The 13,692-nt window shown below is 61.1% G+C and overlaps 1 protein-coding gene and 1 long non-coding RNA gene across 5 annotated transcripts; both read left to right on the forward strand.

Annotated features, from left to right (window-relative positions):
* The first annotated feature begins 3,388 nt into the window (after positions 1 to 3,388).
* TNFRSF14 (TNF receptor superfamily member 14) lies at positions 3,389 to 8,849 on the forward strand. 4 transcript variants are annotated; one of them, XM_040458949.1, is made up of 8 exons: positions 3,389 to 3,543; positions 4,239 to 4,347; positions 4,742 to 4,867; positions 6,024 to 6,179; positions 6,329 to 6,419; positions 7,200 to 7,378; positions 8,063 to 8,091; positions 8,319 to 8,538. In XM_040458949.1, the coding sequence occupies exons 1-8, from the start codon at positions 3,535 to 3,537 to the stop codon at positions 8,412 to 8,414; spliced, it is 795 nt and encodes a 264-aa protein (XP_040314883.1). In that variant the 5' UTR covers positions 3,389 to 3,534; the 3' UTR covers positions 8,415 to 8,538. The 4 variants fall into 4 exon arrangements, with proteins under 4 accessions (XP_040314883.1, XP_040314878.1, XP_040314895.1 ...); XM_040458944.1 differs by lacking the exon at positions 7,200 to 7,378 and having other exon boundaries at positions 8,319 to 8,849; XM_040458961.1 differs by lacking the exons at positions 8,063 to 8,091; positions 8,319 to 8,538 and adding an exon at positions 6,523 to 6,644 and having other exon boundaries at positions 7,200 to 7,354.
* Positions 8,850 to 9,272: 423 nt separating this feature from the next.
* Positions 9,273 to 11,904, forward strand: LOC121019494 (uncharacterized). The gene is made up of 2 exons (XR_005785622.1): positions 9,273 to 10,148; positions 10,516 to 11,904. It is a non-coding gene; the product is annotated as an uncharacterized LOC121019494 (long non-coding RNA).
* The last annotated feature ends 1,788 nt before the right edge of the window (positions 11,905 to 13,692 follow it).

Raw genomic sequence — 13,692 nt, forward strand, 5'->3', positions numbered from 1 at the left:
CCTGGTGCTGCGGCCACAGAGCAGGGGGGCGGCTGGCCAGCTGAGGGACAAGGAGAAAACAGCGGGCCGCCTGGCGCCCGGGCTTCATTGACAACGGTGCCTGAGGCCTGGGGCTTCTCCCGAGCGATGAGCAGGAGAGCGGCCCCCACCGCCACCCCTGGAGTCCCAGCCTCTCCACATGCGTGGGCGTCAGCGTGCCCGCTGCAGAGCCCGGCCGTCACGCACAGGTGGGGTCCAAGGTCGGAGGCACACAGGACCACGTCCTCCTGCCTTGCTCCGGGACTCTGCCCACATGGGCTCTTCCCTCCCACGGGCGTCGGGTCGGCCTGGGCACGCTGGGGGAGAGCCAGCAAGCCCCGCGAGCATCAGCCACGTCCCCTAGCCTCTGAACAAGGACGGGCAGGTCCAGACTGTCTCTGGGGCTGTCCTTGCCCAGGTAGTTCAGCCCGGTGCACACAGGACGGACGTCTTGAGTTCCCTGCCGACCCCCTGCCCGGCTCTGCGGTGGCCGCGGTGGCTGGGAGACCCCGGAGGCCCAACATGGAGTCAGGCTGGGGGTTCGAGCACAGCGCTGCTGCGGACGCGCTGTGTCCCAGTGGCCCTGGACGGGCCACCTAACCTCTCTGCTTCCACACCTTTGGAACCACGAGCCTCGGCTGGCATGTGGCACCCAGTTAACTCTGTTGCGACCAGCCCCCGTGAGGACACGGTGCTCAGCCCTCCCCTCCCTGCCCGGCCCGGGTCCCAGAGGCTGGGGAGTGTCCGTTAAAACGTCACACACCAACGTGTGACCCAACCTGTTCGGTGATTTCTTTGTAAGATGATTTCCAGTGATGGAGTTGAAACCAAGAAGAAATATAGCAGTCCTGGTGCGCTCCCGATGACAGTTAGGGGACCTGTGGTGACTGTCCGGGTGGGGGCTCCCTCCAACAGCCCCTCAGGGCTGGGAGCCGAGCCTGTGCTCACGGGGGGCCTCGCGGGGGCTCCCCAGCCTTTGGGTCCCACCTGACACCCCCCGGCCCCAGCCTTGGAGGACGCCGTCCTGGGGGATGGTGATCAGAGGTGGACCCCGCTTCTGAGCGCTGGGAGGCTTTTGACAACAGGACAGCGGCAGCCCCCACCCCATCCTTGTGACTTCACCCCTGCCCGCTTCCTTTCCCGGCACCCAGGCTGTCCTCCTCAGCGTCCCCTGAGAAATGGAAGAGGTAGCGATCCCAGGGACATTGGTGCCAAGGTCAGTCTGGGCTGGGAGACCAGCGATCCGCTCAGTGGATCCTGGGTCTGGCGATGGGGACCTACCCGGGGCCTGTGGAGCTGGACATCGGGGCCGGGATGGGTCTCATTGATTTGCAGCCTCAGAGACAAGGGAAGTCAGAGGGTGTCATGCCTGTCACATGACCACGGGCTGAAGCGACGTGGGAGCCATGGGGCTCTGGGGGAGACTCCCCAAGATACTTCCCATTCGAGGTGCCAGCGGGGGTGGGGTGGGGCTAACCACCGGGTGCCTCGCACCAGCCCCCCGCCGGCCTCTTAGGGCACCGGGCATGTGGTGGTCCCCCACCCCTAAGCTGTCCACACGTCCACCGGCTCCAGGGGCAGCCATGATGCTGGGAAGCCAGGGTGGGGAGGGCCCCTTCTGGACGGGAAGTTGGGGTTTGGGTCCCAGCATGGTGTGCACCCAAGAGACCCTGGGCCCGGGGTGCCTGGGTGGCTCTGTTGGTTGAGCGCCCAACTTGGGCTTAGGTCATGATCTCACAGTTCATGGGTTCGAGCCCCGCATGGGCTCGCTGCTGTAAGCACAGAGCCCGCTTTCGATCCTCTGTCTCCCCTCTCTTTGCCCCTCCTCTGCTTGCGCTGTCTCCCTCAAAAATAAATTAAAAAAGAAAAGAAAGAGGGGCACCTGGGTGACTGAGATGGTTGAACGTCTGACTTCAGCTCAGGCCACGATCTCGCGGTCTGTGAGTTCGAGCCCCGTGTCGGGCTCTGTGCTGACGGCTCGGAGCCTGGAGCCTGCTTCGGATTCTGCGTCTCCCTCTCTCCCTGCCCCTTCTCTGCTCCCATTGTCTCTCTCTCTCTCTCAATAATAAATAAACATTAAAACAATTTTTTTTAATATTAAAAAAAAAGAAAGAAAACCAAGAGACCCTGGGCCAGACCTGTTGCTTTCCGAGCCCATCTATCTATCTGTGAAATGGGAACAAGAATGAACCAGCCCAGCTCCTTCCCAGGGACAGGTGAGGTGTGGACACAGTGGGTGGGCTCAGGGAAAGCAAAGCGTGGCCTCCCTCTCTCATTCCCACGGGAGACTCAGGGGGCTCCCCCCTACACCCAGGCTCCAGCGGTCTGGGGAGACACCCTTCTGCAGAGCTGTGCTCAGAAATACGCACATGGAAAGCAGGAACCCCAGTCCCCGGTGGAGGAGGGGATGTGCCCTGCAGGGCCCTGTGTGGGAGACGGGTTCCTTCGGAGGGGACGGAGGGGACGGAGGGGATGGTCACCCTGCTTCAGCAGAAGCTGAGACAGGGGACAGGAAACCAGGAAGACTCCTTTTGTGGCCTCAAGGGGGGCTGCTAATGGACAGGGGAGGGGCAGGGGAACTTGCCCAGCCGGAACTTAGGGCGCGCTCAGCACCCAGGCAGGAGGAAGGCACCCAGGCTCTGCCCCTGTGGCCCTGCCTCCGGCCTTTGCACACCCCTTCCCCCCTCCCCTCTACCTCTGCTCTTGATGAGGGGGCTGACAGGCCGCACCCCCTGCCCCCAGGTGGCACGTGCGTGATACTCCTCTACACTCCCGGCTGCCCAATGCCACAGGAAAGGGTTAGCCGACAGAGGTCACAGTCCTGCAGGACCTGAGTCTCCGTCGCCCTCCATGGTGATGTGGGGACAACGGCAGATAGAACTAAATTTCCTTCTAACCTGCAGCCCATGGAGAGATACTTAGGCCGGCGGAACAAAATCCCCACTGGGAAAACAACCTTAGCCTGACAGCAGCCAGGCCTCCAGGACCCGGGGAGTCTTTAGCATGTGAAAGTGTCACTGGAAACTTCCCCTGGACTTCACCTCCCCTGACTCCAGACTCCGGGCTGGCTGTGAGCCCAGTGTCTCCTCCTGAATCCGGGGCAGCGCTTCCTGCCCAGGGGTCAGGTCCCCGTCTTTACTAAAATCACCTTTTATGCACCAAAGATGGCTTCAAGAATTCTTTCTTGGCCGCGAACCCCACTGTCACCCCAAAAACCTCATCACTCGGCCTGGTCACCTCCCGTCTCCTGCACCCCACTCCAGCCTCCACTGTGGGCTCCAGTCCCTGCTCCCCGGGGCAGTTAGGAAAGTTCTAAGAAACGACACGCCTCCTCATTGGCCCACAACAGCTTTTCTTTTACTTTCGAAAGGGCTGGTTCCGGGCTGAGCACAAGTCGAATCTGCTGACAGGGGTCCTGGGGCCGCGGCTGGGGAATGAAGGGTCCTGAGGGGGAGCACAGAGCCTCTCTGAGGCTGGGGGCCGCCCCCCCGGAGCCGGGCACCCGAGGCTGATGACATGAGCTTGGTGAGTCCTCTGAGCCCGTGCGTGTGTGTGCGTGTGTGTGTGTCCCAGCCCTCTCCGGGGACCTGCTCTGGGCCACAGCCACTTCCTGTCTCCTGTAGGCTTTTGTTCCCCAGCTGCCCTAGCTCTTGGGCTGACTCAGGCCCCGGCACTCGGCCCCTGCTACCAGCGGTTGGTGAACAGACTGGCAGGAAGCCATCCCCCCAAGCAGCAGTGTTCCTCTCCGTCCACCTTCCCCCACCACCCTTTCCTGGGCCTCAGGGCCAGCACCCCCCGCCCCCACTGGAGGGCGCTGCTCCTGGAAAGCAGGATTCCAGCAATGGACTCCTCCCCACCCACCGGCCACAGCCCGGTGCCCAGTGATAAAGTCCTTGTTTGTGCAGAGAGGGCGGGATCCGGGACTTGGCCCGGCTGGCGGCTAGCCCCCTGGGCAGTTACTCCTCAGGAGGGCCCCCCCCGGGGCTGTGGGCTGAGTCAGCCCGGGAACCGGGGCCCCCCAGATAGCCCTCCTCCCCACCCCCTGCCCAGAGCCGCCTGCCTCCCCTGCGCAGCCTGTGACTCCTCAGGGCGTCCCTGCTCCGTCCGTGCGGTTCCCCAAGGGCTGCTGCCCCCACATTTCACAGGGGGTGAGCCCGGGGCCCCGGGGACAGCCCTGGCAGCTCCCCCCTCGCCTCCCCAGCTGTGCCCTGTCTCCACAGACCCTGTACCTGCTCCTCCTGGGGCCCCTGCGCTGCTCCTTGGCCGCGGCCCCGTGCAAAGAGGAGGAGTATCCGGTAGGGGCCGAGTGCTGCCCGAAGTGCGGCCCAGGTACGTGCAGGCCTGGGGGCAGGGGGACAGGCAGGGGCGGGTGAAGCCCCCTCAGCCCCTCTTCCACTCTTCTTCCCGAGACCCTGGGGTCCCTTCCTGCACAGGGATGGGGCCCGGGGGCCCCAGCCAGCCCATTCATGGCCAGGAGCTGGGCCATGCCCACACCTCCTTCCAGAGTCATGCCCACACCTCCTTCCAGAGCATTCCTACCCGTCCCCGAGCAGGCTCGCTGGTGAGAGGCAGCAGGGCACCGTGTGTGGCGTGGGGAGCAGCTCGGGTGCCCTTCGGGCCTGGGGGTGTGGTCACACCTGCTGGGGGCCTCCGGGTGGCAGCACGCGTGAGCCCCCGCAGGGCCCTCCCCAGGCCCGAGTGACACGGAGCCTCTGGGGTGCAGGTTACCGGGTGCAGGAGGCCTGCGGGGAGCTGACCGGCACACTGTGTGTCCCCTGCGACCCGGGGACCTACACGGCCCACCTCAATGGTCTGAGCGAGTGTCTTCAGTGTCGTGTGTGTGACCCAGGTAAGAACACTGGCCCCAAAGGCTACCCGCCTCTGTCCCGTCCCACATCCCGCTGTGGGGGGCGTGCCCACGTGACCGGACCAGATGCTGGGCCAGGCCGGTCTGCCTCCGGGGCAGAGGTCTGCAGGCACATCCTTCAGGGAGCCTTGGGCCTCTGTTCACCCCTGTCTCTCCCCGGAGTGGGGTCAGTGCCTTTGTAACCCCGTTAGCCAGGCCCTCCAGAGCTCAGGGACCGCGTCGGTCACATGGACACCTGAGCCTGCGGCCAGCCCTGATGGAGCCCCAGGGTCCCGTACTGCTTGCCCCGCGCACGGGTCCTGAGGGTCTGGACCTCGCCCACTCGCAGCGTGCGGGTTCTCACGACCTCCCCCCCCCCCCCCCCAGCCTCCACACCACACCGCGGCGGGCCCTACTCGCGGCTCAGCGCTCTGACCCTCACCTTCTTCCTGCCAGGTGGTCTGGGGTGGAGGGACCCCAGGAGGAAAGGCAGGGGCACAGGTGGAGGCTGGAATGCATTTGGGTCCAGCCAGGTGGGGTCAGGGGCTGGGAGCCTCGGGCTCACCCACAGATCCTGCGATGCCGCTGAACAAAACACCTGTCTTATCGGGCTGAGGTTGGGGTGCAGAGGCACAGAGGCTGCCCCTCAGCAGGGGTGCAGGGGTGAGCCCAGGCCCAGCGCTATCCCCACCTCCCTCCCCCCCACCCCACTGCCAGCTGGGGGAGGGGCTCTGTCCTGCCATCTGACTAGCCTGATAGACTGCCTGAGGGGCGGGGTCTTCAGGTGTGGGTGTTGCGGGCCCGGTCCTGCTTCCTGGGACTGCCCCGGGGCTGGGGCCTGTGGCTGACTGTGGTTCCTACTTCCTGTGTGCACCTGCTGCCACCAATCTCCGTTTCCCCACCAGGCCGGCTCCCCGGCAGGTGCTGGGTTCGGGCTGAGCGGGCAGTGCGCCCGGCGGGATCTCTGGAGGGAGCAGAGCTGGCCCCAGACACACGCACCAGGCTGCGCCGCTGGGCTGGGGGCCTGTCGCCAACCTGTCCCCAGGCGGGAGCCCTCAGGCCCGCGGTGCTGTCCGGGCCTCTGCTTGGCCTCCTCCTGGGACGGGGCGCTCAGCACTGCCCGCGGCAGCTGATCTTAGCTCCTTCTCTTGGGTCCCAGCCATGGGCCTGGTGACCAGGCGACAGTGCTCCAGAACAGAGAACACCGTGTGTGTCTGTGACCAGGGCCACTTCTGCGTTAGTGAGTCGGGGGACGACTGTGCGGAGTGCCGTCCCCACACGGCCTGCAGACCTGGCCAGAGGGTACAGCAGAGAGGTGAGCGGGAGACTGCGGGCAGCCGGCCTCCTGGTCCCCAGCACCCTCTAGGAGACGGACCCCAGACGCAAGCCTGGGGTGGGGGGAGCCCAGCTGCCCCGCTGGCCTGATCCCCTGCATCCTCTCTGCCTGGCCCTGTCATTTCTCAGGCACGGAGTGGCAGGACAGGGTGTGTGAGGACTGCCCTCCAGAGACCTTCTCGCCCAGTGGGACCCTGGAGGAGTGCCAGCCCTGGACCAGGTAGATGATCCCGGGGTGGTCTCAGCCCTGTGTCCCTGGGAGGGGCTCCTCCAGCTCCCCTGGCAGATGAGGCCCCACCCTGCTGTTCCCTATCGTGCGCCAGCCTCCGGGGGAGCCCCTGCCTGGACTCTGGGGCTCACACACCCCATCACGTTAGCCGAGAACTGAAAGTCAGTAGATGCGAGTTTCCTGGAGGCCAAGGACGGACCTTCTTCCCTGGGGCAGGTCTGGAGGGATGCTGCCGCCAGATTCCCAGTCCCCTGTGGTTCTGGGGTGTCCCCAGATATCGGGGTCATGGGGGCTCCCAGCGGATCTGGAGTCAGGGAGGTTCTCAAAGTGAGGGCTCCATTCTTCCTGCGACCATCCCCGGAGCCCAGAGCTAACCTGGGCCCTCACAGTGTCCCTGGGCAGAGGTGGGGGGGGGGCTGGGGTGACCAGATGTGGCTGCTGGTGGGCGACATCCTGCCTCCCTCGGGTCTGTCCGTCTGTCTGTCATGCCGGCTCTAAGGGTCGTGCCCCCCTGACCAGGGCTCTCTCTGCCCTGTCTCCTCCGACCCCGCGCCTCTCTGTCTTGCTGCCTCTCCCCGGCCCTCTTCCCTGACCCGTCTCCCCGTAGCAGCGAGGCCTGGAAAGGCAGAGGGACCCGAGTTCACACCCAGAGCCGCCGAGCACCTTGCCACGGGGCGGTTGCCTCCACCTCGTGGAGCCTGGCGGCGCCTCGGGGACACCCCCCACCCCTAGGTCGAGTGAGCATCAGGCCCCCACACTGCTGTCTCCTAGGTGCAACGGCCCTTTTCAGAGCCTTTTAAATGCTGGGACCAGCAGCTCCGATGTCAAGTGCTCCTCCTGGAGCCTTTCTCTTTTTGTGGGCTTGACCTTTTCCGTGCTTCTGCTTGGTGGCATAATACCCATAGTCGTCTGGCTACTGAGGAAAAGGATGAAAACCAGACGGTCACCTGGTAAGCAAGGGGCTGTGGTCCCATCAGGGCTCAGGGCCCCGGCAGGTGCGTTGGGGGGAGGTCAGCAGGAGCCGCGGGCAGGGCTGGGTCCTCCCGAGAGGCCTCACATCGTTCGCTCAGTCGCTCGGTCCCTGCCCGCTTATCTGCCCTGCTGCGGGCTCCATCTGGGCCAGGCCCCGGCCCTGGCCCCGCAGACCCGGCTCTGGCCTCCAGCAGGGAGCGGGCGCTCGGCAAGGAGTCCAAGCGGGGAAGGTCAGCCACCTTCTCAGGCTGTCAGCTAGTCCGTGCTGGGCCCTCGCCCCAGGGTCCGCAGGCCGCAGGCAGGCCTCAGGGTCCCGGGCTCTGAGCGTGCCGCCCAGTGGCCGGTGTTCTTTCTCACCCGACTCAGGGGCGCCTGTTCCCCGGGGGACCCTCCCCTGTGAAGTGTCCACTCCCTTTCCCTGGATGACCATCACATCGGGGCGCGTTAGGGACAGGTTGTGGCAGCTGGAGGCTCGGGCAGGAAGTGCCCCCACGTTGTCACGAGTCCTGGGCTCCCTGGCAGACAAGTCCGCATGGGTCCAGCCTGTCTCCCGGAGGGTCCTTCTCTCAGGGAAGGCCACACAGAGAGAAGTCAGGAGCTTGGGTCCCCCCAACCCCCAATGCTGAGCGGACTCTATGTGACACAGGGTCTCTGTTTTGCAGGGGGACCCGCCAAGGGGAGACTCTTACAGGTATTATGGACCATTCCCCGGCCCCCACCCACTGGAGGTGATGCCTTCGGGGTGGGTGGGGCTCCCGGTTCTCTGAGGGGCCTAGGTCCTTCGGGCCAAGCCACGTCCTCGCCTTAGAAAGCCAGGAAGACCCCGAACACAAGGCCCACGGGCGGGGCCCAGTACAGGCGGGTCTTCGTGTGGAAATTCCCCATCGCGACACAGAAGGGCGTGCCGTGTCCACCCAGGTCCCGCAGGCCCCGCCGGACGTCACCACAGTGGCTTTGGAGGAGACGGCATCCGTGTTTCCTGGGAGGGACCAGCCCACCGATCGCCGGCTCTAGGAGGCAGACGTCTGAGACATCTCAGGCTGTGCCCGCTCGAAGCCGCCAGGCCCCCGAGGGCAGACTGTGGGCCCTCAGACTCGACGCAGCAGAGGGATACCGGCCGCCGCTCAGGGGGCTCGGGGACCTCACACGCCTCCCATCAACTTCGCGGGGGCCCGCCTCCCTGCCACCTGTGCTGTCCACGTGTAGACCCAGCCCTGTGAGGACACTGCCACTCTTGGCTCCAAGCCCCGCTCACTCCCAGCCCCTCTGGGCCTCGGCTAGCTCGTCTGTAGGATGGGCCTGCCCGCACCTACCTCACAGCTGCGGCGACACTGGAGGGACCACGAATGTGGCACGACACGTGACTGTCACGTTTGCAAGTGATTTCTAAATTGGAGGTGTTTGTTTAACAAATACAAAATTTGCTTTTTAATTTCTCGTTAAAAAGTATATTTTGGGGGCGCCTGGGTGGCGCAGTCGGTTAAGCGTCCGACTTCAGCCAGGTCACGATCTCGCGGTCCGTGAGTTCGAGCCCCGCATCAGGCTCTGGGCTGATGGCTCAGAGCCTGGAGCCTGTTTCCGATTCTGTGTCTCCCTCTCTCTCTGCCCCTCCCCCGTTCGTGCTCTGTCTCTCTCTGTCCTAAAAATAAATAAACGTTGAAAAAAAAAATTAAAAAAAAAAAGTATATTTTGGAAGGATGTTTTGAGAGTATGTAAACCTCCTGTTTCTCCCAAAACTTTCATCCACTGATTTAAAAGATTTTTTTTATTAAAAATTTTTTTAATGGTTATTTATTTTTGAGAGAGAGAGAGAGAGAGAGAGAGTGTGTCAGCGAGTGTGGGGGAGGGGCATAGAGAGAGGGAGAGAGAGAATCCCAAGAAGGCTCTGAGCTGTCAGCACAGAGCCCGACGTGGGGCTCGAACCCACGAACCGCAAGATCGCGACCTGGGCGGAAGTCAGACGCTTACTGAGCCCCCCAGCGCCCTGACGATTTTTGCCTGAAAAGTGAATGTGAGGGTTTCCAGTCGGGGATGTGACTCCCCCTCGTGCACTAGTGAGTTAGCGTCCGTGGACGGGGTGCTTCCCCTGCGGGCCCTACGGTGGCCCGTGCTTCCTACTTCGACAGCGGATTCTGATACATGACTGTCATTATTTTGAGGCACATGCTGTCCCAGATTTGTCTTACAAGACGCTGTTTGACTCGTTTCTGATGCACAGCCCCTGCTCTGTCTCCCGAGAATCCAAGGAGCTCAGCAACCCACACACCGGCTTCCAGAGCATTCTCCATCAAAACCACCAGGCTGCTCCTAGAACGGCTGGCCCAGGCCGGGGCCTCGGGAGTGACAGGCTCACCGTGAAACCTCCCTTCATACAACGTTCGATGCGGCCACTCAGTGTGCATCAGCCCAAAGCGCCCCCAGAAGGTCCCCCTGGGGGTTACGTCCGAGTCCTCTCAGGTCACTTTCCTGCCTGCCCGCGGCCACCGGGGCCACCAGGCCACAGGGCCTCATCCCAGCACCTAAACGGCACCAGGTGGGGCAGCAGGGATCAGCAGAAGCCCCCAGTGCCTCTGGACCAGCACCCCAGGCCCAGGGTGCCCTCGGGCTCACCTGTGCAGGCTGACGGCCAAGCTCACCAAGGAGACTATAAATCCCACCCAGAGCATTAGCGAGGTGCTAGCTCTCCAGTGAGACGTTTGCACATCACGGGTGTGTCAGAACCTTCGAAAGCACCACAGAATTCAAGAGGTAACATCTCCCAGAACACATGGTTACAGACAGCACGTGCAGTGGACCGGCTCCGAGCCCTCACTGGGCCATTTTAGGCTTTTTTTTGTCTTTCGGGATGTTTTTTGCCCCGATTCTATTTTCTATTAAGCACCTTTTTTTTTTTTTTTATGTTTATTTATTTCTGAGACAGAGACAGAGCATGAGCAGGGGAGGGGCAGAGAGAGAGGGAGACACAGAATCCGAAGTGGGCTCCAGGCTCTGAGCTGTAGGCACAGAGCCCGACTTAAGGCTCGAACTCACAAACCGTGAGATCATGACCTGAGCTGAAGTCGGTCGCTCAACTGACTGAGCCACCCAGGCGCCCCCCTCCCCTTTTTTTTTTTAGAAACACTGCCATGGAGAAGATGCCCATAGAATCCCAGAGACCAGCCCAGAGCCTCAGACAGGAGCTCAGAAATACAGGAGGATACAGGCATTCACGGGCTCTTTAACTGCTGCGTTTATTTTGTGCTGAGAGTGGCCCCCCCCCCTTTGCCAGTCTGGGGGTTGAACGAGTTCGAGGTTTCCAGAGGGAAGCCATGGGACAGGTTAGGACAGGCTGGTCCCTGCTCAGAGGGACTCAACACACAGCATCACCAGGTCTTGGCTGCCGGGCCCACCTCCCAGCCCTCGCAAGCCCCTCCCCGTCCCTCCCTTCTCCTGCAGCGCACACGGCCCTGGGCCCTCAGTGGCTGCTCACCGAAGGCCTGAGCCTGCTCCCCCTCTGCAAACCCCACCCCCGTGACCACTTCACCCCTGCGTCTGTCTCTGCCTCCACCTCTATCCCCTCGGCTCCTGCCTCCGCCCAGGGTCTCGAGGGAGCGGAGCAGGGCCACTCAGGCCAGCAACCCTGCGTCCATCGGGAGGAGCTCTTTTCTGCTACCAGCTCCCTTCCCGCTGGCCGGCAGGAGGCTGGGGCCTTGCTGGCCTGGTGGGTCCTTTCTCTGCAGGTGAACTGGGGGTGGGGGGTGGGGACAGGCAGGCATCTCCTTGAAGGAGCCCTGATGTTGGAGCTGCACCTTGGGGAACCAGGGTCCATGCCCCCCTGCTCTCTCAGTCCCTGGCAGGGTCCCGAGCCCTTCCCTTCCCCTGACGGCTCTCTTCCACGGACCTCAGGGCCCCTAGGTCAGCAGCCTCCCCTACGGCTCACCCCACCCTCGGCTCACTTCCTGGGTAGCTCTTCACCGGCCCCATGCTTCGCTCCAGGGCACAAGGAGCCCCATGTGGGCTGGTTTCCAGTGCTGGGGGGGGGGGAGGGACACTGAACCCCATGTCCTCGGTCAGTGTGCTCTCATCAGGCAGCTCTGGGTTCTGAGGGTAGGGGTCCTGGTGCCCAGGGGAGGGGGCTTCTTGCCGAACCCGGCACTGTGACCCATGGGGCTCCCCCTGCCCAGGGGCCAGGAGGCAGGAGGGCAGTCCGGGTCTCGGTGGGCATCCCGGACCCTGATCAGGAGGGCTTACCAGGCACGCAGGCAGTCTGCACGCATCTTTCAGAACTCCAGGTCCAGGTGTGGCGGACAGTGGACAGGTGCCCTGGTGGTCACATCCTAGAACTCTCCTTGACCCGGGCAGCACCCCGCAGGAGAAGGCCGGCCTTGCAGGAGGATGCTACTCTTCACTGCCTCAGTGGGAGGAAGGAAAGCTTCCTACTACCCAGCAACAGTCCAGCCGATGAGAGCCTCTCACAGCTCAGCCAGTGAGAAACAGTCACAGCCCAGCCAATGAGAAACCGTCACAAGCTAACCAATGAGAGCCTCTCACAGCTCAGCCAGTGAGAGACTGTCACAGGCCAGCCAATGAGAAGCCACTACACTTCGAGCTCTGTCTTATTCCAGTGAAGTTAACAGCCTATCCCAGCTCCCTCTGTGCTCTACGAAGGAACCTCCGCCGGGCTTTCCTCTGCGTTGTTGTCTGCAATTGCATCCTGGATTGCAATTCTCTGCTATTTCCAAATAAAACCATTTTTTTGCTGGTAAAGTAACTGGCAGTGTAATTTTTTAAGGCTAACAAAGGATCTAATCAACAAGGGTCCGATGCGGACCTGTAAAACAGAATTGAAACTCAAATAATGAAAAACAATTATATTTTAAATGAATAAGACAACTACCAAGAAAAACTAACCCTATGCTGATGAGGGAAACAAAGGCAAGAGAAATGTGGCTTAAATTAAAATCTCCTTACAGCTTGCTGCCCACTGACAGACACCTGAAACATGCCAAAGGTGACCTTCCTCGAGGAATTCATGGCTGCATTAGTGCCTTAATGTTTGTGTCTTATTACAGGCTAAAAGTAACCTTATCTTAACAGCAGCTAGCCCCTCAAGGTCCTGAAAGCCTTGCTTCCAAATTCCTTAGAGACTGCACTGTCCATAACCCTCAGTAATTAAAAAGTATGTAGTCATTCACTCCTTCTCATTGGGACACTTTCGTGTCAATTGCTCAGGCTGCAATCCTCTAGCCAATGGCTGCTCTACAGGGAGGAGGAAGCTGGAAGTTAGTCCCCTGGCCGGAATGGTAATAAGACCCAGAAACTCGATGCCCTCTCTTTATTCCTATTCTTTTTTTTTTTTTTTTTAATTTTTAATGTTTATCTTGTGAGAGAGAAAGAGAAAGAGAGGAAGAGAGAGACAGGAGGGGTAGAGAGGGAGAGAGAAATCGGGGTTCAAACTCACAAACTGTGAGATCATGACCTTGGCCAAAACCAAGGGTCAGACGCTTAACCAACTGACCCACCCAGGTGCCCCTCTTTATTCCTATTCTTATATAGAGCTGTCTTTCGGGAGTTAGGACAGCCACCTAAGTCCCCAGGACGGCTGCTAATCTTAAAGACTCTCACGTGAAGTTTCCTCCTCATTGGTCTAATGTGATCCCCTCCACATCCCTGGTCTAGCCGCTTCTGGCTGCAAGACTTAGGCTCAGGGTGGGCCGAAAGCAGCACTCGAGTGAATCAAAGCCCCACTGGGGTTGGCTTCCTAGAGAAGTTAGCTGTAAAAGTCTACATATGCTGGAATGTTGCTTACACTGTGATGGATTTCGCTCTTTACTATTTTTTCATCAGTGTCCCCTACTGACTACTAAAATTACAAAATTGGATAATTTCCCCTTATAAAGCTCTTCTGGTGTTTGCCATGGGTGAAAAATGGCACGGCCTTCATGGCAAGGCGCAGCGCAGTGTTTTGGTCCATGTGCAGACACCCGTTTTGCAGTCTAGCATGCGTCGGGGAACGGGGGGCCTTTTCAGCTGCCCGGTGATCATAGTGATTTTGTTTGAGGGACCCCTCCAGTCACTTTGACACCGGGAACCTGTAACACATTCCGCACGAGACGTCACCCGGGAGTCGGGCCAGGGGGGATTCTTGGTAATGAACCTCTAGGCTTCTTCCTTGGTCCCCAAGGTCTCTCCCTTGGGATGCCTTTTAATCCACTGGAATCAATTCAGATCGCAAGATTCAAAAAAGGTCTTCTGTCAAACTGCACGGCCTCAGTACTCCTGAGGAGACAAGAAAAAAGAGCCCATTAACGGG

This window comes from Herpailurus yagouaroundi, unplaced genomic scaffold (genome assembly GCF_014898765.1).
Source record: "Herpailurus yagouaroundi ecotype Mexico unplaced genomic scaffold, PumYag 77, whole genome shotgun sequence".
In the NCBI taxonomy this organism is placed as follows: domain Eukaryota; kingdom Metazoa; phylum Chordata; class Mammalia; order Carnivora; family Felidae; genus Herpailurus; species Herpailurus yagouaroundi.